Source organism: Lathyrus oleraceus, chromosome 1 (assembly GCF_024323335.1).
Source record: "Lathyrus oleraceus cultivar Zhongwan6 chromosome 1, CAAS_Psat_ZW6_1.0, whole genome shotgun sequence".
Lineage (NCBI taxonomy): Eukaryota > Viridiplantae > Streptophyta > Magnoliopsida > Fabales > Fabaceae > Lathyrus > Lathyrus oleraceus.
This window is the reverse complement of record NC_066579.1, coordinates 172,476,192-172,503,646: the sequence shown is the minus strand read 5'-3', so window position 1 is coordinate 172,503,646 and position 27,455 is coordinate 172,476,192. Positions and strand designations below refer to the sequence as shown.

General features: G+C 35.7%; 2 protein-coding genes and 2 pseudogenes across 2 annotated transcripts; 2 read left to right on the top strand and 2 right to left on the bottom strand.

Moving 5' to 3' along the window:
- Positions 1-6,584, bottom strand: part of LOC127125603 (co-chaperone protein p23-2-like) — a 54,964-nt pseudogene extending 48,380 nt beyond the window's left edge.
- LOC127125613 (co-chaperone protein p23-2-like) lies at positions 2,067-5,870 on the bottom strand (annotated as a pseudogene).
- Positions 3,742-5,103, top strand: LOC127125586 (bifunctional UDP-glucose 4-epimerase and UDP-xylose 4-epimerase 1-like). Its single transcript, XM_051054366.1, has one exon. It carries the CDS (start codon positions 3,924-3,926, stop codon positions 4,974-4,976), a length of 1,053 nt encoding a protein of 350 aa, XP_050910323.1. The 5' UTR covers positions 3,742-3,923; the 3' UTR covers positions 4,977-5,103.
- A 1,805-nt stretch (positions 6,585-8,389) lies between the features above and the next one.
- Positions 8,390-9,025, top strand: LOC127097727 (uncharacterized). The gene has a single exon (XM_051036225.1). It carries the CDS (start codon positions 8,390-8,392, stop codon positions 9,023-9,025), a length of 636 nt encoding a protein of 211 aa, XP_050892182.1.
- Positions 9,026-27,455: the final 18,430 nt, after the last annotated feature.

The window sequence follows — 27,455 nt, the reverse complement described above, 5'->3', positions numbered from 1 at the left end:
AAATAAATCAATGAAAAAGTCTTTATTTTTAGGCATAATTAGTCACAAATTCCATTAACTTAATTTAACGTTTCACTTTAGTTCCTTAACTAAAAAAATATTATATAGTAGTTCCTTAAAAACTGTTATGTTACTCAAATTGGTCTTTGTCGTTAAATTTTCTGAAAAAACATTAATTTCATCTATGTGGCATGACAACAAGGCATATGTTAATAAGTTGAGTCACCATATGTATTAAAAAAAACTAGTATTTTATCTAAATTGGAGAGGTTTTATTTCTGAGGTTAAAAACCCCGTAAACTGTTAATAATTTATAAAAAAATATAACACTACATTGATATCACAATAATAAACGAGTCCTCCAAAAACAGAATAACCACTCACACAACATAACATTATAAAAAAAACCATAAATTGAAAAATCGAAGAAGGAGTTGAACATGTCCAATGTAGACGCACTAGTTTGTATATATGTCGTGAAAACATGATATACGACTTAAAACAAATTACAGAGCTCACATAGGAATTCAATGTCCTTCTTTCTTATGGTTGCAGAGAATTCTTAAATAACTAACTTAAGTTCTAATTTGAATAAAATCGTAACAATTTTTTCCAATGGTAAAATATATATTTTTTGTTTCAACATCAAAATCATTGTCTCAGCAAGATCTTTAATATCTTTTTCCATGGATGGCAAAGGTCCAGCCACAACAATAGAATACAAGCGTTTCCAGTAAGGTAAGTGATAACCCATATTTTATGAGTTATTATATAGCCTAATCTCTTGTTTAATGCTAGTAGAGTTATCATTTTATTTATGTTTTAATGCATTATAAATGCTTTTGCATTATTTAGCTTAGAGTACAATATGTACCATCTTTTGTAGTTTTAATGTGTTTGTTGCTTGTTTTTAAGTAATGTTTTGATGAGCTAAGGAAATACAGTTGGGAATACAACCTGGGAGTTCAAGTTGGAATTAAAAAAATGAATTCAACTAAGCAATGAAATGAAGAACCAACTGAATTCCTAGGGAATACGTGGATAAGGAGATGCATTGGGAAGAAATATTTGTTTGTTTACTGGTAGAGCTCCCTTGAGTAGAGTGGATAAGACTCGTGGCGTTAAAAGACAAAAGAAGGTACAATAGTACATCCTTAGTGGAACACGTCATGTAGAAAGGACAGTGTCGCCTGCGCCCCCTGCCACAACATAATACTACGATACACCTCGTCCCCCACTATTATCTCTATACCTGATTTCTTGTAGGCGAAGATGAATGAAGTAAGAGAATATTCTAATTTGATATTTGGGCTTTATGTGATCCTACAAAGGTCCATGATCCAAGAGAAGAGAAAAAGAAACCCTAGTTGAAGGGTTATAAATAGAGAATATTGAAGTTTGTTGAAGAAAGTTCAGCATCTTAGAGAAAATAATTGAGAATATTATTGTAAGAAAGAGTGGAGAGAAGAGAGAGTTTCATCTTCTCGCCTATTCTAGTGCTAACTGCTGAAGCATGGCATGACTGAAGTCATCACTTGCTGGTTATCCACCACAAAGAAGCTTCACGTTACTCTTAGGTTGCTTCATCTTTTGTTTAAGAATGTTTCCTTTCAGAACCAACTTTGTAAGTTGTACTCAACTCATCATGAGCTAAACCTCTTGTTTGTTGACCAATGAAAAGTTAATAAGTAGTTATTTTTATGTTGAAGTTGTGTGTTGTTTAATGTCTTGTTTTATCATAGGGTAACATGTTTAAATCTATTTCTTTGAATGATCAATTTAGAAAAAGATAAAATTTTGTTGTTGTGAGAGATCCAACAACACGTGGATTTCATAATAAAAGTAGTTGTACGAGTAGGATAGAGATATTCGCTCATTTAGTTTTCTTAGAGATCAGAAACTACAACTATAAAGGAATTGCCGGAGACAAAAAGATGTATCCTAGGCTTTAAAGATAATTATGATAAATATCAAACTGATAATTTCAAAAAACTTGGATGTCAGGGATGTATAATTTCAGAAAACATATTTTCAATAAAAGAGGTTAGATTATAATGCTACCAGCATTCAAATCAAAGAAACCTTACTAGACTTAGTGCCAAGTATTCAAACAAGATGAAGACTGTTTTCAGATTCTATAAATACAATACAGGATAGCTACAACAATATCAGTGTTTCTTGTTAAGTAGTATATCCATGCACCTATCTAAAACTTCCATGTGATTCCATCTCCTTGAAGCTTCTTCAACTTTCGATACTACTCTATGAATCACTTTCCTCTACCTTTTTCCAAGTCAAGGAGATCTGCACATGATGATCATTTATGCTATGTGTAATATGGAAAGAAGATCACAGTTGATACATAAACTATAAGATAAGCGCTTACACTATAAGTATAACTTCTTAATGAAGTTGTTCATCCAAACAGAAACATAATCGTCTTAAATTTTTTGAGGTCATGTATAAGATAGCCACAATTCAATCGTGACAAAATAAATAAATCCTATTTAAATACTTTTAACTGTAACTAATATTTTATGAGACTCTATTTAACCACGATTTAACAGATATCGATTTTGGATCCTGTGCCTTGCATACCCTCAAAGACGGCCTTGCTCATAGACTATATATTCTACTGATATCAATACTAGCAATAATATCATTTTGGTAAGCAATTGAAAGAATAACAGTAACTAAAGAAGAGACGCAACTGATTCACTTACATAACATTCCTTCATCAACACTGCTTTCATCATCTTCGCCAGCAAACCGCAAAAGAACAAGTTGCATTGTATAAGATTTTAAGTACTTGGAGTTGGAGGTTTGTTAAACTCTACAACTCAAAATCACATGCGACGGGCAATAAAGTTGACTTATCCGTCCATCGTCGTCAGATATCAATTCAGCTGCAATAATTCCAATAGAAACTTTAATCAGACGAGTGTAATACTCACAAGTAATTGATTTAGTTTTAATCTTGACGGTTGTTGAACTAATATAAATACTCATGTTGAATTAGAGTTAAATTTTGAAATGGAAATTAAAAAATTATGTACGCTATCGAAAGCTTACAATCTGATTTTTCATCATCGTCACACCACTTATTCCAGCAACCTCTTTGTCCTTTCTGAATTGAGCATAGTATTTTTTTGAGCTCGATTTTATTTTACAGCCCTACACAGCACAATGACAAATTTACAGACAGAACCATCCACGCTTTTCAAAACTGGATATGGAAAAAAACTGAAACTAAACAAAAGATCAGTCACCTCAGGTTCAATGATCCATAAAGTTCCAAGGTAAAGCTGTAGGATTCATGTTGGGGCTTAGAAGCAGTGAAAGTAAACAAACAACGAGGCTCACACTTCACAGAAACAGCCAGGTAAACCTTATCAGAACGCTGTGCCCACAGAACTTCAGGATGTCGACTACACACAAACTAAAAATCAAATTAGGAGGGATATTAATTTTTCAACTATGGTGTTTTGCATTTTGGAATAATAAATGTAACCACAATCTGGTGGGTGGCCTGTGACTCAAGATAGTATATGATACCAACTTAGAATTAGAGGTTGGCCTAATTCTATTAAAAAAAATAGCTTAGTGGTGAAGCGTGGTTGAAAAGAAGCTTACTTGGCAATCCAATCTAGAAGCTAAAAATGGAACCTACATACAAAACAGATTTAAAAATCTTATCTTGAATTAGCTGCGCGCCAAATTTAACAAATCAAAAACGGATTACAGAGAGAAACAAAATTAAAAACTAACAAAATCATTCCAGATCCCAATTTTATGTCCATTACCCAAAAATAGCAATTAATAATATTTCATTACTGTATAAAACCCAAAACTCAAATTCAAAATCTATCAGCTTTTTCAAAACATCAAAATCCCAGGACTCTCTATCTATCCTATTCCAAGATATGGCATCTACATCACAAAAGATACTTGTAACCGGCGGGGCCGGTTTCATTGGCGCTCACACCGTTGTTCAGCTTCTCAAAGACGGGTTTCATGTTTCCATCATTGATAATTTTGATAATTCTGCTATGGAAGCAGTGGACCGTGTTCGTGAAATTGTTGGTCCAAACCTTTCACAGAATCTTGAATTCACACTGGGAGATCTCAGGAATAAAGATGATTTGGAGAAACTTTTCTCAAAAACTAAATTCGACGCTGTGATTCATTTTGCTGGGTTAAAAGCAGTTGGTGAAAGTGTTGCAAATCCTCGTCGTTATTTTGATAATAATCTTGTTGGCACTATCAATCTCTATGAAGTAATGGCTAAGCACAATTGCAAAAACATGGTTTTCTCATCGTCTGCCACTGTTTATGGGCAACCTAAAAAGATGCCATGTGTGGAGGATTTTGAGTTACAAGCAACGAACCCTTATGGACGGACAAAGCTTTTCCTTGAAGAAATCGCACGAGATATTTCGAAAGCTGAGCCGGAATGGAGAATCATTTTACTGAGATACTTTAATCCAGTTGGGGCACATGAAAGTGGTAAACTGGGTGAAGATCCTAGAGGCATCCCAAATAACCTCATGCCTTATATACAGCAAGTAGCCGTTGGAAGATTACCCGAGCTCAATGTATATGGTCATGATTATCCTACAAGGGATGGCTCTGCGGTACGGGACTATATCCACGTGATGGACTTAGCAAATGGTCACATTGCCGCCCTGAGAAAGCTTTTCGCAACGGAAAACATAGGTTGTACGGCTTACAATTTGGGAACCGGTCGCGGTACATCTGTGCTTGAAATGGTTGACGCATTTAATAAAGCTTCTGGTAAGAAAATCGCATTGAAATTGTGTCCGAGAAGGCCAGGAGATGCTATAGAGGTTTATGCATCTACAAAGAAAGCAGAGATAGAACTCGGTTGGAAGGCCAAATATGGTGTGGAGGAGATGTGCAGGGACCAGTGGAATTGGGCAAAGAACAACCCGTGGGGTTACTCGGGGAAGCCTTGAATCAGCTCGACAAATATACTACTCATCTACCGATATTTTCTATACAAATAGGCATCCCATTGTTATAGAGTACTTGAAGCCTATTTAGGTCAAACTCTAATTCTAATGTGATCCTCCGCTAATTGAAACCAAAGTTCAGTAAGTTAATAAAAATAATTTGCTTGAATGGTCAAATATTTGAAACTTTTTAGGGTTTTACAAAAATGTTTTGTGACTACAATCTACCGCGAAATCAAAGGTTTCTAATGTCTCTGCAATCTAACCATAATTGAAACCCTAACAGTAGTCTTTGAAAACCAACATTCAATTAACTAATAAACATATTCAATTAACTAATAAACATAAATTGTTTAAATGACTATGAATATTGAAACTTCACATGGTTTTTACAAACAAATAAGTCAACAATATATAAAAAAAATCATTTTGTCTTCTTCATTATCATATTAGATATGATTTAGATGGTTGAAACAAATGTAGCAAAGACAATAATAACATCAAATTGAAATGAGGCAAAGCTAAAACTAAGTAAGAGTACAAATAATAATAGTTTTTCTTCATAGTTTGAGATTTCAGCAAAAGTAAAAGGAATAAGAGAGAAAGAAAGAAAAGGAAGAACCTCATTTTGTGCAGAGTGGAGAGTAAAGAAGTGCATGCAATGTGAGTGTTTGGATTTGTCTCACTTTTGTTAATTTGAAAAGAAAAAAAAAGTTACAATTTTAAGTCACTTTTGTTAATTTGACATAAATTAAGAAATCCTTAGATCTTTAATTTTGGGATGTTAAGATTTCAGTGCTTTTCTGGTATGCTACCGGTTATGAATTGAATATCGGAACCAATATTTTTTTTTATTTGTATGGCATGTTTTATTTTTTATATAAATATTTATTTTAACTGCTTTACGGTATTTGTTCCTTATGCGATGTATTTGTCCTTTATGCCTTTAGATATTTCTAATATTGTTTCTAATTTATAAGATGATTTTTTTATATTTATAATTAATTTTATTAGACTCTCTAAGAACTTTTAAGCTATTCGAGAATAATATCTCTGTTTTTATTATAAATTATTTTTGAAAAATATTTTATCCTATGATATAAGTTATTTTATTATTTCTTTTCAATTATTTTAATTTGTCTTTTCAATAAAAAATAAAGAGAATAATTCTATTAAATTAAACCTAAATAAGTTATTTTAGTGTTTTATTATATTATTAATTACTATGAATATGAATAATAATGATGTAAAATTAAGATACCTTTTAAATATTTGGAAGGAGTGTTATAATGAAGGATGTAATTAAAATTTTGTATGAGAATGTAAAGTCAGTAGGCAAAAGATACCTCCAGTGACAGCATCGATAGAAGAAGAGAGTTTGTTGAGCTCTGAAATTGAAATCCATAATAACTGAAGCCTTTCGCCAAATCGTCGGAGCTTTTCTCGAGTCGAGGGATGTACGGTGTTATCGGTTCCAAAGCGTTCTCGCCGGCGAGAGGACTCGAAGGTTCCGTTTTCATCGGCCGAAGTGTGGGGAGTGTCACCCGAGATTTCCGTTGTCGTTCGACTTTGTTAAATTCATCGGGCTTTTCACAAATAAACCAAACTTAACCCCCTAAACTACAGTCCATTATTCAATTTAGCTAAAAATATAACAGCTATAAAATAATAAGAGTAGAGTAGAGATTCATTTTAGTTTTTTACTTTTTAACTACAAAATCCAGTTTAATTCAATTGAAAAATTAATGTAACATTTTTTTTTAAACGGGTCAGTTTAGTGGATTTCGAATGATAAAATAATCATGTTATATTATAGACTCAAAGATTATGATTTGAATCCGATCTTGGATGGATTTCATGGTAAGATTATGATTTGAATTCTATCTTGTATGGGTTTCAGCCTACCGGACTTTAAATGAATTATTTTTCGTATTAATTTAAATATAAAAATTAAAATAAAATTTTATGATATTTATGTTTAAACTGTATAAAATGATACTTAAGTATTTTATATAAGAGGAATTAATTGAGTACGAGAAAATTGTGAAGTAAAACATAATAATTAAATATTGATATAAATATATTTATGTATAATATTTAAAAAGAAGATTGAATAGAATAAAGATAAAATATATCGAAGTAGGACAAATTAATATGTTGTTTTAGAGTGAGAATGTTTACGCGGAAAATTGATAAACAAGCGTTATTATGTTAATTAAAGGTTACTTACATGATCGATCAGTGAATCCTAGGACATAATGTTAAAAGATTTATTCTATAGTTTTCTTTTGTCAAACAACTTATTTTTGACTTGGTCAAAATAGTGATTTTAGTAAATGTAAAGAGATGAAGCTTTGACGATGTAGAAAATATAAGGAAAATGACACAACTTGAAAGTATAAAAGCAATGTACTTGAACGCAGGTGCAGCCTGTGCAACAACATTGGGCCCCAAGTTTTGGAGGGTCCACTTTTTTTTTTTATTTCTAAAAAAATATATTTTACACCTATTTTCTTAACAGTAGATGTAGAATTATAGTATGTTTTCAAAATCTATTTTACACCTATTTTTTAAAGTGTAAAATAGATGTTGGCTCCTAATTTTGACTCCCATTTTAGAGTTAAGAAGTGGAATTTCCTGTGAAGATGTTTCGACTGGATCTGATATTGGGAGCTTTAGTCGAAAATTCTCGGATGAGAGGATCAAGATGCAGCAGGGGCTTAGAAATATTCTTTAGTGTTTTAAGGCGTTTTCGACGAGAGATTCAAATTCAAATAAAGAAGGGAACTTTTGTTCTTATCTGAATTGCTGAGGGTACACGTGGAGCATAGTGGATAGTTGCATCCATGCAAAACGTCATTTGTCTGGATGTGATAGAAAGGCCGTTTGAAGCGGTTATTTCGATTAGTATAAATAAAATGTTTTAGTGCTAGGATCAGGTGTGTTCAGAATGTGTACAAAATCTGTAAAATGTATCAAGTATCCGTGTGTAGAGAAACAGTAAATTGAGAAATGTGTGTTCGATTTACACCATTGTCGTTTACTTTGAAGTAATTCAATTCATCTTTTTTTTAGAAATATTTCTTTATTTTAAGGATTCATCTTTGTTGTCATTTATCTTCGTTCTTACAACGTTTCTCTTTATTTTGTGTTGGTCTTTTACTTTTTAAGTATTTTCATGAATCACTATTGTTGCAAACACTGTCGAAATGTTTATGTTCACTAGAATTCACTTTAACAAATAACTAGCACATGTCCTAGGATCAATCTGATCAATCCTGTAAGTAACCAAATTTAGTAGTTTGGAAGATCAGCAATTGTTTACCAATTTTCACGGTAAACAAATTGGCACGCCCAGTGGGACAATGCTAAGTAAATGGGTTTAAAATTGTTAAGTAGCATATGTTGCTAAGTAAATGGGTTTAAAATTGTTAACGTCTACGCCATATTATGCTCAGGCTAATGGTCAAGTCGAAGCAGCTAATAAGGTGATTATTGGCTTGACTAAGAAGTATGTGGGGAAGAAACCTAGAAATTGGCATAAAACTTTATATCAAATTTTGTGGGCATGTCGGACTTCTCCCAAGGAAGCCACTAATTCGACCCTTTTTCGACTGACCTTTGGTCATGATGCAGTTTTACCAGTAGAAATTTATCTACAATCCACAAGAATACAGAGGCATCATGAAATTCCATCAGAATCATATTGGAACATGATGCTGGATGAACTAGTCGATCTAGATGAAGAGAGACTAAATGCCTTGGAATTATTAAAACGACAGAAGAAAAGAGTAGAGAACTCTTATAATAATAAGGTTAAACTTAAAACATTTTCGCCTGAAGACTTAGTCTGGAAAGTTGTCCTTCCAATGGATCGAAAGGATAGGACCTTGGGGAAGTGGTCTCCCAAGCGGGAAGACCCTTTTCAAATTTTGCAAGTATTCTCTAATGGTGCCCATGAGATTGAGGAACTTAGTGAAGACAAAAGAATCTTAAGAGTAAATGGAAAATATTTGAAAAGCTATAGGCCAACACTTCAAGAAATAAAATAAGAAACGAGTAATTGCGTGTAAGTTAAACCAAGCCAATATGGTAAAGGGTGCCGAAATGGCTTAAATTCGCCTTAAAGGCCCAAAGGGCTAATATTCATTACAACCAAAACTTATCAAATGGGAAAAATGGAAAAGGAGATTAAAACTAAAAAATGGAGATTAGCCTTTATGTGGAGGTACTTTGTCTTGAGAAGTTCCAGGCGTTTCTCACATAAAAACCCTTTCGACCGGAGAAGTGTGAGCTCTGACTCAAGTTTACGCTATTTTTCAACAAACTCCATACCAAACTCTAGATCTTTAGCCATCAAGGTATCATCGAACTCCAGAAGTCCACTTTTGCGCTTTTCGGCTTCAGAAATTTTGGCTTGCAGTTCCTTTATCTGTTTTCTCCATGAAACAATGTCATGGTCATGGCCTTCAATCTCCTCTTTGTTCTTTTGTTTCGTCTGCTCCAGTTCCATTGCCTTGTTGGTAGACTCTGTGGCGGCATCCCAAGCATCTGCTTTAGAACTAGCCTTTTGTTCGATCTCCCTGGTTATCTGGGGTAGTAGCTTATGATCTTCGACAACTTGGTCGATCATAGTGCCTAGCTCCAGGATGATGTTGGTAACTTCAGGAGAAGCTCCTAGTAGATTGACTTGGTTAAGTAGAACCTTAAACGTTAGGGGGAAGAAGGATCATCTAGTAGGAGCAGGAAAAAATCGCCCTTGAAGACCTTTTCCTTGATTTTCGAGAGCACTTCATCTGTAGGTGTACTCGAAGGTTAGTCATCATATGTCATAGTAGTGTTAAGGCTTTTCTCAGAGGAGCTTTCCCTGCAGCTTAGCATAGCTTTCAGGTATTCAAGTGGTTGGTTTCGTTTCAGAATTGCTAGTTCTTTTGAAGAGAAATCCTCAGTGTTTCCTGTCGAAACTCTACCTTCTGGAATAGCTGCAACGGTTGGAGTGGAAAGAGTTTGACTCTGAGTTTTTCCTTCGCCTGTGTCCTAGTTCCCCTCACCATTGTTGTCATATTCTTCGAAGCCTCCATCATCAATACCAGCATTGAGTGGGGTCTGGTTTCTTTTGTCTTCCTCCTCCATTATCGTATCTTCTCCATCGTTATCCTCTTGGTTGGTGTCGATTGTGCCTTTGATGTTTGGCGAACCATCTTCATGGTTGTCTCTAGCTTGAACCTCTTCATCTACCACCATAGTATCCTGGTTCACTCCAGCTTGGTCCTCTTCGCTTGAATTAGCTTCGTGATCAGAACCGCTGGTATGTGAATGTTGGGTAGTGGTTTTTGGTGGCGAATTCTCAAGCTCACGAAGAATGGGTTGATTGATTTCACTCATGGAGCTTTTCTCGGATGATGGTCGATAGGTAGGTTCGCCAACGTTATTGAGGACATCTGTTATGGAAATTGGCATGGAGGAAGTTGTAGTTGTTGTTTGCACGATAGTACCTGCACCATCCTGAAACCAAAACAATCGAAAGATAAGTGGTAGAAGACAATAAATCAACTAATCAAGACAGAGTGAGGTATGTTTTCACCTTGTCCCCTTCGACCCCAGGGCTGGAGCTATCACTTTCGCTCTGAGCCGCTACTATCTTAGCCATAGCCTCAGGGGTAGGCTCTTGAATAGTTAATGCAGTAGGCATTTTCTTGGCAAATTTTGTTTGAGGCTGGCTCAAAGCTTCAATGATTTTTTGCTGTTATTTTCTTTTCCTGGAAGTAAGGTCGAGAACAGGTGACAAGTCTTTTGCATCAGAGTCTATTATAACAAGAGCTTCTGTTGTTTTGGTTTGTATTTTTATTGGAGTTAGAGGAGGTTTTCGAGCAACCTGAATTTAATACTGAAATATTAATACCATTAGACATAACAAAGAGTAAAAGGGTAAGACAAAGATATACCTTTGTGGGCTTGCTGTCTCTCTCAGTCTTCGTTTCGATTGACCTTTTGATTGTTGGCTTCTTGGGTGGGACCCTGTGTAACACCCCGATTTAATTTCCGTATTTATTTATTAGGTGTTTATTTTAATTAATCATTATTTAATGTGATAATTAATTAAATATGTGTTCTGATGATTATTTGAATTATTTGAATATATGTGTTATTTGAATTATTTGAATATATGTGTTATTTGAATAATTGAATTTTATGAGTAGAAATAGCAATTGTCTAGTAATGGGCCTAATTAATTAGAATGGGTGGATAAGTGGGTTAAGCTCATTATGAGTTAAAAAGATAATAAGGGTTTTAGAGATTAGAGTTAGTTTTGTAAAACAAGAGAAGAAGAGAGAATAGAAGAGAAGAGGAGAGAAAAAGGAGAAGAGGAAAACAGAAGAAGAAGGACCTAGAGATTTCATCTATACTAAGGTAAGGGTGGGATTTCAAGTGGTTATGGGTAAACATAATGTATGTAATGTATGTGGGTTAGATATCATGAACTTAGGAATTGGGAATTTTGATTTTTGAGAAACTCTAACATTTGTTTATGTTTTAATCCATGAAATTGATGTTTATGTTATACTATGATGTTTCTATATTGAATTCCATGAATGAGTATGTGTATAGAACATGATTTGGTGTATAATTGCATGTTTGAGTTTCACTTGAAAATGGTTGATTTGGGATTTTGATGAAAATTAGTGGAGCTTAGAATCTTGTTTTTATGATCCTAATAGTTGTTATATATATATATATATATATATATATATATATATATATATATATATATATATATATATATATATATATATATATATATATATATATATATATATATATATAGAGAGAGAGAGAGAGAGAGAGAGAGAGAGGTTGTATAACTATTTATTTCATGAAAAATGATGGATTAATGTGGTTTTATGATGAAAATTCGTGTTGGACATCAGCATTTTCGCAATAGCAAATTTTTTGGTTTTTTGACAGCATTTTCTCAACAGCAAATTTTCTGATTTTTGACAATATTTTCGCAACAAATTTTCTAGTTTTTGACAGCATTTTGAAAAACTTGTAAATTCAATAACTTTTGAACTGTAACTCCGTTTGAGGTGCCGTTTGGACCGTTATGAAGCTAAGAATATTATCTATAACGTGATATTCATTTTGATAACAATAGATTAATATTTTATCAAAATAATCCTAATATGGATGTATGTTGTATGTGTGGTGAATGTGAATGACATGTTTTTTATTGTTTGACATGTATTGGATGGTTTTAGATGGATTTTGTGAAGAAACATAATACTTGAAATTATGTATGTGATGATGTGAATTGGTGAATTTGATGAATAATATGAATTGGCTTGTTTGCTTTATGTTAATGTGTTGTGATGAGATGATGAATGATATTTGATGTATTGTTTGGGATTGAAGTCATGCTAGGTGTATGTTGTGCAAATGTTGGATGTGGTATGCCTATGTATGATTAAGGGGTTGCGATCATCTTAATTGTATGAGTCTTGTTGTTGTTGCACACTTACACTAGCATGAGTCTATGAAAGAGGAAATGTTGGGTAATCTCGCGTAGATTATTTGCTTGTCCCAAACCTAACGCCGAATGGGGTTTGAAAGCTTAAGGCCGAATCGAGCTTTAGAGTTGGTTATCTAGTCTATTTGAGAGACGCTCGGCAAGCCGAAAATGATAACGGATGGGATCCACATGCATATCGCATTGAGTCACACATTGAGTCGCACGTGTCGGTGTGAATTGTTGTTTGTGTGATTATGTGATATGATTGTGTGGATATGATTTTGGTAGATATGCATATACGTGGATTTTAGGTGATCCATTTGATATAAATTATTGATGTGTTGTTGATGTGATATGTGTGCATATTTTTTATATATGTGATGAAATGGTGACTTGTATACATTATGGAATCATGTGAAAGTTGTATACATATTTGATGATGATTTTTAAATGATGATGGATGATAATATGTACATGAAATCGATATGTTGTGAAATATGACTTTTGTACATCGTTTAATATTTATAAATGAATACTTGTGGATTGTTGAGCCATGTCGTATGATGATAAACATGTGATTTTTTAATAAGATGATATGATGCATGTTTGTATGAAGCGTGACAAATTCTAATAATATATGTATGTTTGTTATACATTTCATATTATTATGTTTTTCTATAATGATTTGAATTCTCACCCTTCTGTTGGAATGATGTTCTATCGCGACATCGCTCAGGTACCGGAGATAGTGGTGTTTCGTACAAGGATTAGATTCGGAGGCTAGTTCTTGTTGTGTTTAGACTAGGTAGTCTATAGTGCTCTGGTCATGTAACGCTTGGGTTTATGGGATTATTTGTATTTGTTTTGATGTTGAGAGGTATTATTATGCTCTATTTTATCTTATTATTTGGATATGTTGGTTTTGATGTTGAGTGGCCTTAGAGCCCAAAACGATATTTTATGGTAGATGATTTATGGGAATCATCACTATTTACCATTTATGAAGAGAGATGTTATTCCGCAGTGTGAGTTTGCATGTTGGTTATTTGGTTTTGATTTATAATCTGTGTTACTTGTGTGGGACCATGGCATGTGTTGTTTCTGGCAGAAGTAAATGTGATGCCCTCGTGTATGCATGCTTTAATTTACTCTGATTATGCAATTGTATGATGTATTTGAGTAGTAGTAGTTTGGGGGGGAAGGGTATGTTACACCCTGGTGGCTAAAAGAAAAACAACACAAAACAGTTAGTGCAAACTAAGGGTGAATATCCTAATAGAGGGGTATGATTCGAAAAAACCTCTCATGTCACACCTTCATATATGTCCGGTTCGATGCGAACATCTTCGATCCCTATATGAAGATGCCCTTTGAAACTGTCTAGAGTATGCTTAGTCGCAACCACCCGCTAGACTTTTTGTGTGTGAATACTATCGAAGGATTTTAATGGAGTCCCTACAGATAAACCAGTCTAGAAATTGAGGGGCAAAGGCCACTCCAAAGTCTGCATTTGGCAGTTAAGGAAATTTTGGAGGAAACAATTCGAAAGCCATTTCGTAGCGTTTCTCATGAGGAACGTACGAAGGGATTTTCAAAGTTTCCATTTTATTTGAAAAAATTTCATTTAGTGTGACATCTGCTTCGCGGATGGTTCGACTAAGATCATTAGGCCTATAGGCAGTTTCAAAGTAATTTTGGAATGCAATTTCTTTGATGAGCATATAAGTACCTTTATTGGTTCTTTCCTGCACAAGAAGAAAAGCTTTATGAATGTGTTGGATAAAAGAGGGAATGTCATAAAACTCTTCAGTATAGTATGCGTTCCACCATCTCCTAAATTCTCGAGTACAGAGGAAGTTAGTCTCGAAGTTGATAGGGGTAATTTGTGTCTTGCTAGTGTATCTAGCTATCTATTTAAGAGTGGTGGTTTCATTATGAACGGTGTTGTAGAGGGGAAGGCTGCCCTTTTTGTCATACAGGAACTTTGGGAGAGCCTGAATTAACCCAAACTGTCGATCCACAAGATTGGATTGATATGAAATCAAAGTAACCTGGATCTTCGAGGGGTTTAGTCGAAGGGTTAAGACTCTGGGAGTCAAAAAGACCTCCCAAATCAGCAGAGATTATGTTTCTCGTTTTTTGGAAGGAGATGGAAAGGGCCTTGTAAACCACTATGGACCACACTTCCTGGCAGCGAAGGGGGCCATGCTCGACGTAAATACATGGCGCTTGGCGAACATCATGATATAGCTCATGAAAGTTGGTTGAAGAGCTTGTCCTTCGTCGTTGGGGGTTAGCTGGGCCAATCGAATTCCTTCGATTCCTCTATTTTTCACTTCCTCAGCTTCTTCATCGATGAGGCCTTTATTGGGGAGACTTGCCTCAAAAGTGGCATTGAGCCAGAGTTGTAGTAACCATAAGGGACCAGAGAGAAGGAGGTTTACATTTTCCCCCAAGTTCTTTAGTTGAGTGACTCCATCGCCCAGTGATTCATAAAGGCTTGCTAGTATCATTTTGCTTAAGGAAACATCATGTCCAGCATGCAGTTGGTTCGCCAGGGTAAGGTACTTTTTGGCGACTTGTAGGGACTTTGAGCAGAACACGAAATGGGATAGCCACATAGCTAAGAAAGTTATGTGTTCCACATCAGAAACGTTGTTGGTGTCCTTGTCATGGTAGTGCGTAATATGGGTCGAATATGTTGCTCTGGAGGTGGAAAAAGCTATAGTGTCCTTAGAATCAATATCAGGGTCATATGCGTGTCCAATAGGTTTTAGCCATGTGATAGCAGCTAGGTTGAAAAGAGTTGGTCTGATCATGCCACATGGAAGGTGGAAGGTGTAATGTGTGTTATCCCAAAATTACAGCGAAGAGACTAACATAGATGAGTTATACTCTAAGCCTAATTTCGACATAATTATCAGATCATAAATCCCCATATCTTTCCTATTTTGGGCTTTGGTTTTTTCTATTTTGTTTAGCCATTCTAAATAATCCGTTGGGTCTTTGAATAAGGGAGTAGCACGAGAAACCCTAAAGTCATTTTTCATAAATCTCAAATTTATGGTTTCGTTTGTTTTTGGGTCTTCGGCAGTGGTTAGTTCAACCCTAGGTTTCTTCGCTTGCCCTATGGGTTTACATTTATGATAAGAAGGGAAATATTCTTTAAGCTTGATAAAATCATTATCTAAATCAGCCAGAGGTTCAGATAACGCATGAGTTTTACCAGAAATAGAAATGGGGATAAGTACCTGAGAGGCGTAAATCCTACGTTGTTCTTTAGTTTTTGGTTTTGGGATGTACTGTTGATTGCCCACCATTATTGGACCAGGTAATGTAGTGAAAGGAGGTAGTTCTGAAATCTTTTTAAGAGCTTTTGATTTGACAGATGTCTTGGTAGCTTTGCTTATGTCCTTGGAGGTTTTGCTTGAGGTTTCCATTGTTGTTGAATGTTGAAAGAAGAGGAGATAATATGGGTTTTGTTTGAAGATTGTTTGAAGATGAGTAGTTAGAGTGTTTGAGATTTCAGAAAGCGTAAAGAATGGAATTGGTATGAGTTTGTGGCTTTTATAAGCGTGTTTGGAAGAAAAAATGGTTCAAATCAACATTAATGGTTGACAAGTTAGTGAGACACGTGTATTTCCTGGATGGTATGATGAAGAGGTGGTAACTAATGCCTACAGGGTCTAGGAAATGTGATGATTAAGAAGATTCGGCTGTGGGCTGAAAAAACGTTGCTAGGAAAAAGTTAATGATGACTCTGACGTCATAAGACAGTTGAAAGAAACTGAAAAGTTTTTGTAACATTGGAACATTTGGTAACATGCCAGAATTATCCAAGGTGTCGAAGCATGTTCTAAAAAATGCCTTTTTCTTCTATGTGTCGAAAATGACATTTTATGGGGGAAATTTATTGGTTCCTAATTTCAACGCCCATTTTAGAGTTAAGAAGTGGAATTCCCTGTGAAGATGTTTCGACTGGATCTAATATTGGGAGCTTTAGTCGAAAGTTCTCGAATGAGAGGATCAAGATGCAGCAGGGACTTAGAAATATTCTTTAGTATTTGAAGACGTTTTCAACGAGAGATTCAAATTCAAATAAAGGAGGAAACTTTTGTTCTTATCTGAATTGCGGAGGGTACACGTGGAGCATAGTGGATAGTTGCATCCATGCAAAACACCATTTGTCTCTATGTGATAGAAAGGCCGTTAGAAGCGGTTATTTCGATTAGTACAAATAAAAGGTCTTAGTGCTAGGGTCGGGTGTGTTCAAAGTGTGTACAAAATCTGTAAAATTTACCAAGTATTCGCGTGTAGAGAAACAGTAAATTGAGAAATTTACGTTCGATTTACACCATTGTCATTTACTTTGAAATAATTCAATTCATCTTTATTTTCCATAAATATTTATTTATTTTAAGGATTCATCTTTGTTGCCATTTGTCTTCGTTCTTGCAACGTTTCTCATTATATTGTGTTGGTCTTTTACTTTTTAAGTATTTTCACGAATCATTATTGTTGCAAACACTGTCAAAGTGTTTATGTTCACTAGAATTCACTTTAACAAATGATTAGCACATGTTCTAGAATCAATCTGATCGATCCTGTAAGTAACCAAATTTAGTAATTTGGAAGATCAACGGTTGTTTACCAATTTTCACGGTAAACAGCTACAACATTGGGGCCCAAGTTATGGAGGGCCCGCTTTTTTTTTAATTTCTAAAAAAATACATTTTACACCTATTTTTTTAACAATAGATGTAGAATTATAGTATATTTTCAAAATCTATTTTACACCTATTTTTTAAAATGAGGTGTAAAATCATAATTTATTTTTAAAATCTATGCATTTTTATCGTTTTTTTTTTAAAAACTTGGTATAAATTAATATTTTTAGACCTATTTTTTAAACTATAACAGGGCCTCCTAATTGATTGGGTCGGCCCTACTTGAACGAAATGGAAAATAAACTGGTAAGGCAAAGTAAAGTGAAAATTAAAGACCTTGCATTGAATGTAAAAGATGTTGTTTCATTGTTCATACATTTTCTCAGTCATGACTATTTTCTCTAGATGCTGGTACTTCAAGTTTTGAATGAAATTTCTGTAATAAAATGAACACTCTTAGAACAAGATTTTGATTCTACAATTAATCCTTAAGTTTTAATGATAACAAAGGATGAAACATTTTGATACCCTAACAAAATTCTCTAAGTGTGCAGGGCTCTAATGATTAATGCATCTGAAGAAACATAGTCTAAGCATTAAGTAAATCTAGAACAACTGAACTTACAGCTGAATACGTCACTCTGATGATTCAAGGCTCTGACCTTCTGTATCTGAAAGATCTATCCTCTGAAGTCTCCAAGGCTCACTATATCTGAGGAACGTAAAATCTAAGATAACTCAAGAGCTTCTAATGAACACATCAGGCAACCATCTGAAGAATACGAGATCTGAGTAAAAGTATCTGAACTCCGTGCACTCTGAGTCTCACATATAAGAATAAATCAAGACTTAACAACGAAGTATTTCAAATACGGTATAAACCTATATATGGAGAATATTAAGTACACTCCTAAACTGCTATAGAAAGGAGAACAAACTTAATGGAAATTAAGTTTCATCATTGGCAAAGATATTAGCATCAATGCTTCAGCCAACGACATCATATTCAAAGCAATATATAAAGGCCCAACTATCATCATACAAAACACAAAGCAATCATACAAGAATATGGTTGGTGTAAGCCCTAGAGGCCAATACTTTTGGTACTTGTATCGAATTATTTATTAATAATAAAAGGCTTTTTCTGTATTATGTTTGTTTAATAAAGTCCCTAAAATAGCTAGTCCGTTTAATGTATCAAGTGTGACTTAATCATGAGATCACATTAAACATAAGGACATTATTCTTAAAGTATCCGTAGTCGAGCTTTATTGTGAAATGGGATAACATTAAATCATTAAGACTATTATGTATATAGACTGATGGTCACATCTCATGGATCATGGATAAGGAGTTATCAAGTCTTAAACATAGGTATGAATATTAAGAGTAATATTTATACTGGATTGACCCGCTATGAGAATACTATATAGAATGTTATGCAAAGTGTCATAAGTTATTCTCATGGTGATAATGGTGTATACCACCCTTCGACCTGAAACCACTACGGACCCTAGATTTAGAGTCGAGTGCCTTATTGCTGATCAAACGTTGTCCGTAACTGGATGACCATAAAGATAGTTGATGGGTACTCCACGAAGCATGCTAAGGGACATGAGTGACCTATATGGAATTTGCCCATCCTGCGTAACAGGATAAATGTCTATGGGCCCAATATTGAACTGGACAAGGATGACACGGTCTATGCCTTATTTTCAATATAGACATAAGTGCAAAAGGGTAATTGTACACATAAGTATTATCACAAAAGGATTTTCCAGATCACATGACATTTTCGTGTCTTGGGTAGCAGTGATGTGTTGCTAGATACCGCTTACTGTTTATTATGTTAAATACGTGATTTAATATAATTACCAATGTCGCGAAAACCTACAGGGTCACACACAAAAGGACGGATTGATGAGAGATAGAGTAACTAAGAAATATCGTAATGTACGGTGTCCTTAAGTGAATTGTAGAACATCGTAAGGTACGGTGTACTTACGTAGAATACGAAATATGGTAAGGTACCACGCGCTTAAGTGATTTTGGCATATTATAAGATATGGGCCACATACACTTGAGTGGGCTTTTGATCGCGACTTTATGAGTCGAAATTGGGGTACAAACTGCAAGTGCACAGTTCTATCGCGTAGTTTTAAAAGATATCGATCCCACAGGGACTTATGAATCGATCTACCGTTTTCTAAGGTTACTTCGTAAAGCTAAGGCGGGTAATACTTTGATTGTTTGGGGAAAAGTTAAAACTAAAAATAGGATCTAAATTAAATATCAATTAAACGGATATCGGTATGTAGTTCGTCGTAATTAGGGAATCAATTCTTCGTTGGTTTCTTGGTTTTAAAATAAATCTTTTCAGTTGACACTATTGATTAAAAGTCTTATCTCAAACTCTCGCTCTGTTGAATAAACTATGATTTTATATTAACGTAGCTGTCACTTATTAGTTAAGTCAAAAACCACTTTTTGAAAACAATAGAATCCGTAGAAACTCTTTTTAAGAAAACATTAATCGTTTAAACACCCTTGTCTCAAACTCTCGCTCTGTTGACTTAGGTTATACAATCAAATTCAAATGCTTAACTCTCGTCCTCACATTCAACCTTTAAAAATACTTTTTGAAAAAGATTAGAATTTAATTAACTCTAAAAATTGCTTTCGCCCTGATCTAGAATTAATGTCCAATTTACACTGTCCAGTTAAAAACTCAAACTCTCGTTCTATTGATTTTAACTACTTTATGTCTTTTACTTTCGTACAAAAACCTTGTTATTAAACCTGTAAGTTGAAACCGTAAAAAGAGTGATTTTATTTTAAACTTAATTAAACCAACTTAGTTGTGATTCCTTCATTCTGATTACTCTACATACCGATACCTAAATAAATTAGCCAGACATGCTAAACAGATCTAAATAATTATCATGCATAAACAAATTCATCTTAGGCAAATAATATAAATAAACAGTAAAGCAGAGCATATATAAATTAAAACAATAATTAAAGAACCTGAGTAATTAAATAGCAATCTTGAACATCCACCACAGACCGGTTGGATTTGTTCTTGAATTCTTCAATCAGACAGAAAAATAAAAGTGAAGGAATAAAAATCTAGGGTCTAACGTAAGGTTAGATCTAGTGAAAGGTACACAATAGTTTCCGGTGTAGAAACTATTGTGCGAAAAATTAATTAACTGCTGGAAAAGAAAATAGAAATTGCAAAGGGAAAAAAATAAAGACTGTAAAAATATTGCTGTAAAATATGCTTGCACTGCTGGAAGAGAAAAAGCGTGGAAAAGAGAAACGGCCGAAGAAGCGAGGACCCGCGGGTTTTTCCAAAAGCTACTATTTACATTAGTACTTTTGTAACTGCTTCCAAGGGTTTTCCGTGTACATAGTCTTCACGTTGCAAACGGTCAAGCGTAACAATAGGCCTCAACGTCTTTGTTGCGCCTCTGAAGCCAAAAATATAGGAGAATGGTGTGACGTCCGTCACACCATGTGTTACGCTCGTAACACAAGTGGGCAGAGCGTGACGCTCGTCACAGGCTGTGTGACGCTCGTCACAAGCGCAGCGCCTGTGCTTTTTGGGCTGGGCTTTGGCTTTTACTATTTGCTTCTTTTCATTCCTTTTTCACCTCCTTTTCTTCCTTTTTCACTTCTTTATCAAATAAGCTACCTGAGACAAATAGAAAGAAAATACCGAGTAATATCGAATAAAATGAAATAAATCGAAACAAATAATAATACAATTTAATTAAATCAAGTCCAAAAAGTGTGATATTATTTCGTGTCATCAAACTCCCCCATACTTAGATCTTTGCTTGTCCTCAAGCAAAATACAGTATAGAAATCGCTTAAAAATTTAGCCAGGTGAAATTTCAAAACACACATCAATTAGTACTAGGTTGCAAGTAGATTTTGTTTAGAAGCAACTTGAGTCTATTCTCGACATCAAGAACAACCGTTACCGCATCTGATAATCTTTCCTCATGAAAACCAGTTCGAGTCATGCTATTATAGCTAGCCTGGTTCTTTTACTCTTGTTTCACCCGTTTTCATTCTAGCGAAATCACATTAAGCCCTTTATCGTTTCGCGCACATAGTGGAGTGACCGGTTAGTGATTCTGATCCCCTTTTTAGCTTGAAGCTCTGGTACATGAGTCGGATAACTTCGTTACTTAGTCCATTGCAAATTGCGGGGGATCGGACCGTAGTCCGCCCTACCAAGTTCAGTACCAGATACCTGCTGAACCAACTCATAATGGATCTTTCGTATTATGTTTTTGTATGATCTGCAACTTTTGGATTAAATGATCTGGTAAGGATCACCTAACTTAGTTAGTGCATTTCCTGATGTATATATTTTTTATTTTGGGAATCATTCACTTATATTCATCGGCCCTCCACGTAGTTTGCTATTAAGATGGTGCTGACTTCTTGTATAAACTACTCGGGGTTACTATAAGGTTAAAAATCCAGGGACTTGTATAACGGCTGCCTTTCTGATCTAACATGTTGAGGTTTGTTTAGAGTGTTGGGGCGGTAATAGTTTTTGTCTTAATTTGTCTCAAGTTCGATAAAATGAGCAACCTTTATACTTACTGAGTGTGTTGAATTTTTGTTATGGCTCATGAAAATTTTGAGGGAATAGATAATAGAATTTTTTTTCACATTAGGGACTTAACTTAAAATAAATCTACATTATAATAATATATATATATATATATATATATATATATATATATATATATATATATATATATATATATATATTATATAATTTCAAGGGAAATAACAATGAAAAGAAAAGTACATACTTGAAAAAGGGAGGATAGAAAGAGCACGGTTTTCCCCCCCATACTTAAATGAAACATTGTCCCCAATGTTTCAAGGAAATCAAAAGAAATACAAAAAGAAAAAGAAATGAAATCAATGCTGCCTTCCGCCTCTTGTTCTTGGACCGGGTGATCGCTGACGAACTTCCAAATCATCAAACCTGCTGAGCAACTCAGTGAACCGCTGATCGGTTATAGCATTCCTTGCTTCCTGATGTTGTTGCATTTGGCGCATCATTTGCATCATTTCGAGATTCTGCGCTTGCATACCATCAATAGCATCCATGATGTCGTCGTTGGTTGCAGGCCTTCTTCGTCGACGACGTCGTGAGGATGGACCAGCTGCACTATCGGAAGGGTTGAGCGGGACTGACTGTTGTGCAGGAATCTGATCACCGTGCTCCATTTCTTCAAACTCGTCTGTGGGCGGGTTTGCTTGTGCAGGCTCGGTAGCTTCGGGAGCATTCAGATCATAGATGTGGCGGTTGGGATTGGTGACATCGGTTAAGGCAATGTTGGGTAGAACAACGCTTGGGACCTCCTGGTTGTTCACCATAAGATAATACCCTCCGCCTATCCTGTTCTTGATTAGGCGGCTGGACCGACAGTAGCTTATGTCCATAAATAGGGGAGGTAGAGATTCTAAAGTTTGGAGTCGGTCCCCTAGGTTTAAGCCAAGTGCTATGGTGGTGATTAATCCACCAATTACAAAAGGTTGACGGCCTCTAGCACATAAGGTGCGGATATGATGAAATAGGAAGAAGGCGGCGTTTACCTTAGTATCCGGTTCGAAGACGCATTCGAGGAAGAATAACTCCTTTGCGTTGACCTTGCTGTTGTTCGGTCTTCCAAAAACTGTGTTTTGCAGGATGCGGATGAAGTATCGGATGGTTGGGTTATTTATATGGGAAGCAAGGAGCACATCCCAGTTGCTGGTATCTACGCCGGATATTTTCTTAAAAAGGTCGAAGGCGTGTATGTTCCACTGGCAATTCGGAGGTATCCTAGGGTGGACTTGACCTTCTACAGGGAATTGTAGCATGGTGCTCAATTGGTTTTGGGATAAGGAGTATTCGGTGTTGAACATACGGAAGGTTGCGGTACCGGTTAAGTACTCGTCTTCACCGGTGGGAGTGTTGTACGAATAGGAACTTAAAAATTCTAAGGTTAGGGATGGGTAGGTGGGTTGATTATGAGTGCATAGAAAGGTTAAATCGGCAAGGCGGAGCATCCACTCGATACCTTGAAGTAATCCTAATTGTTGTAAACAAGTTAAATCAGGATACCTGGTAGAGACGACGCCTCGCTGTTGGAAACGCTCGAATTGCTATTTTTGATAATTATCATCTTCAGCTCGGAAGATGATGTTTCCGAAATTTGGATTTCCCGCCATACTGATGAATGAGTTGGAAGAAGTAGTGGGAAAGAAAAGAAATGTATTTGATTGTATAGAATGGTTGTGATGTAGGAAGAAAGATATGGTGGGTATTTATAGGAAAAAAATTTGGAAGTTGGAAAGGAAGTGGTTGAAAAGTAAATAAATGTGGGTTAATGTGAATAAATGGGGAAGGTAAAAAGGTGAAGTGGTGTAACGGTCGTGTCTCCAACGGCATGTAACGTTCACCTAGTCTGAAGGTGTTACGCTCGTGACAGGGTCGTTACGGGCGTGACAAGTACTTGGTGTGACGACCGTGATGACGTGTCTGACGCTCGTCACACAGTCATCTTGGCAACGTATTTTGTTTTTTTACCATTATATTTTATTGTTGTTAATTTGTTATGCATATGGTTATTTTATTCTGCTATTGTGACACTTTAAATTTTCCTTGCAAGCTATCCTACTTTCCATAACAGTGCATAAATATATTTTTCTTTGATAAGTTATGTAGGCAGCAACAGTAGAGAGCATTATTGATAGATTTTGCATAATTCATAATAAAGTAAAATAAATCAATAGCTTCATAAAATACTCATAATGTAACATTGGAAGAAAAAAAAACAAAAAATGCGAAAGAGAAACAAATACGAACATAATTTGAAATAACATTAATGAATAATCTAACTAAAACTAAATAACTAAGGAAAACGACTTGTATCCATCTGCACGATCTCTGGCCGGAGGAGCAAAGGAGTTAACACGGTTTAGCAACTCGTGGAACTGATTTGTCATATTGTTCATGTATCCTAGAAATTCTTGTCCCATGTTAGCTAATTCTTCTCTGAGGGCGTCTTGTTCTGACATCAAGGCTTGAATGGTGGTGTTATAATTAGCTCCGGGCATATGATGTCGAAGATCTGGTATTGTCGATTCTTCGGTCTGAACAGGTTGAGGAGGAGGATCAATATCATAGTAACCAGATGGTGTCTGAGGGTCAGATTCAGCATAAGGAATCTGGTCATCACAAATCTCATAGTCCTGGATGGATTCAGTGGATCTAGCAGGAGAGGGTGTTGCGTTCAGATTGTAGAGCAAGTTATTGCGGTTATGAACACTAGTCCTAGGACTGGGCAAGGTGAATAGGCAAAGAACCTGGTTATTAATTATAAGCTCAAACTCTTCAGATCTTAGGTTTGCTATAAACATAGTGTTGAAGAGGAAGGGTATACTCATAATCGTAATGCCACAAAAAAGGCTTAAGTCAAGCATAGGCTGACGTAATCCGATAGCATTACCAATCATGGTTATCAAACCGCCTATTCGAATTGGTGCTCGTTCATCTTGGATAAGGTGGTCTAAACTTGCCAACATAAAAGTGGCACCGTTTACTGGACGGTTTTGGGGAGCACAAAATATGATGAAGAGTTCATCACGTGAAACTGAGGTGCTGTTTGGCTTCTTCCCAAATAAGGTGTGGGTCAGGATCTTATGGAAATAACGAAAGGCCGGGTTATGTATGTTTCCAGAGAGAAACTCATGTTCCTCGGGATCGTCATTTCCAGTCAAGCTTCCCCAAAAGTGTTCAAGTTCTCTATATTCAAAAAGTTCTTCTTGGCTCACTGTGAATGTATCAAGGGAGGTAGGGAAACCTAAAAGGTTGGTAAAGTCTTGAATATTAAATTGGTACTCCATGTTAAACATTCTGAACTGGATGAAACCTCTGCTTATTCCTTTTCCATGGCTGGGTAGATAGATCAGGGAGCTAAGGAATTCTAGTGTTAGTCTTCGGTAAGTGACGAAATGTCTACGGATAGGAGAGGTTTCCCACCCTATCTGACTCAGTAAATACAGGACACTTTCTCTTAGTCCAAGGGCAGTCATTGCCCAGTCATCAGCATACAAACTAGGTAGCATCTCTCTCGTGGCTAGTTCCTCAAACTTTTTTTTCTGAGCTTTCCCTCTGAATTTGATACCCATACGATCAATTTGTCCCATCAGGTTAGTGTTAGCTAGAGAAAAGAAAAACAATAGTTTTAGTCAGGATTTGGCCAGATGCCGAAAGAAGAAGAGAAAAGTTTTTAATAGATTAAAATAAATTAAGAAAGAATACTAAATAAAAATTAAAAAGAATAATTAAGGATGAAATGAAAATATAAGTATTTGTGGGTTGTCTCCCACTAAGCGCTTTGTTTAATGTCGCAAGCTCGACATAAAAACTATCAATTATAATCTATAAGTTCTGGAGGCATTTCGTCTAAGTGCAAGACTTGCGAATCTTCATTGTTTTCTGCATAGTGATAATGTTTTAGACGTTGCCCGTTTACGGTAAATGGTTCCATAGATTTGCCTTTAATTTCTACCGCTCCACTGGGAAAGACATTGGTGATTTGAAAAGGACCTGACCATCTAGATCGTAGTTTTCCCGGGAATAACTTTAGCCTAGAGTTAAATAAAAGGACTGTATCGCCTTGTTTGAAGATTTTTCTTGATATGCGCTTTTCATGCCATTGTTTTGTTCGCTCTTTGTAGATTCTGGCATTTTCGTAAGCGTCTCTTCTGAGTTCCTCTAATTCTCTTATATCAAGGATTCTCTTTTCACCGGCGGCCTTATAGTTTAAATTTAGATTTTTAATAGCCCAATAGGCTTTATGTTCTAATTCTACCGGGAGGTGGCAAGATTTTCCATATATAAGCTTAAATGGGGTTGTCCTATGGGAGTTTTGTAAGCGGTTCGATAAGCCCATAAAGCTTCTGGTAATTTTAATGACCAGTCTTTCCTTGAGGTGGCGACTGTTTTTTCTAATATTTGTTTAATCTCTCTGTTAGACACTTCCACTTGCCCACTGGTTTGAGGGTGGTAAGGTGTCGCAACTCTATGCCTTACGCCATACTTAAACAGTAGTTTTTCGAGTACCTTGGATATGAAATGCGATCCACCATCACTGACTACTATTCTTGGGATACCAAACCTTGGAAATATTATATTCTTAAAGAGTCTAGTTACTACTCGTGTGTCGTTTGTTGGAGAAGCTATAGCTTCAATCCATTTTGATACGTAGTCAACCGCCACGAGTATGTATTTGTTACCGAAGGAGGGTGGAAAAGGTCCCATGAAGTCTATTCCCCACACGTCGAAAATCTCTACTTCCAAAATGCCTTTTTGCGGCATCTCGTCACATCTAGATATGTTTCCTGTGCGTTGACATCTATGACATTTCTTAATAGCTGCATGTACATCCTTCCATATATTTGGCCAATAGAAACCGACTTGTAGGATTTTGGAGCAGGTCTTGGATGTACTTGCATGTCCACCATAGGGGGCGGAGTGACAGTGTTGGATTATATTTTCTACCTCTTCTTCGGGTATACACCGACGAAAAATACCATCGGGGCCTCTTTTGAAAAGCAATGGGTCATCCCAGTAATAGTGTTTTATGTCATAGAAGAATCGTTTCTTCTGCTGGTAGGATAAAGTAGGTGGAACTATGCCGGCAGCTAAATAATTGACGAGATCAGCGTACCATGGTATAACAGATATAGCTAAGGTGGTTTCTACCTGTTTATCATTGTTATTTTCTTCCAAAGTAGCTATAAGTTTATCGTACGAGAAATCATCGTTAATTGATGTTCTTTCCGGTTCAAGGTTCTCAAGTCTAGAGAGGTGATCTGCTACTACGTTTTCAGTTCCTTTCTTGTCTTTGATTTCCAAATCGAACTCTCGTAGCAACAGGATCCACCTTAGGAGTCTGGGTTTAGCATCCTTTTTTGTTAAGAGGTATTTGATAGCAGCGTGGTCAGTGTAGATGATAATTTTGGCTCCGACCAAGTAAGAACGAAATTTATCTAGCGCAAATACTACTGCTAGAAGTTCTTTCTCGGTTGTGGCGTAATTCATTTGTGCTTCATCCAGAGTTCTACTTGCGTAATATATAACGTGAAGCTTTTTATCCTTTCGTTGTCCTAAAACAACACCTACAGCGTAATCACTGGCATCACACATTATTTCGAATGGTTCATTCCAATCTGGTGTCTGCATTATGGGCGCGGAGATCAGTGCTTGTTTAAGCGTTT

Excerpts from the sequence above, each read along its gene's own strand:
- LOC127125586 (XM_051054366.1), top strand. The coding sequence starts at position 3,924 with ATGGCATCTACATCACAAAAGATACTTGTAACCGGCGGGGCCGGTTTC.
- LOC127097727 (XM_051036225.1), top strand. The coding sequence starts at position 8,390 with ATGGGTTTAAAATTGTTAACGTCTACGCCATATTATGCTCAGGCTAAT.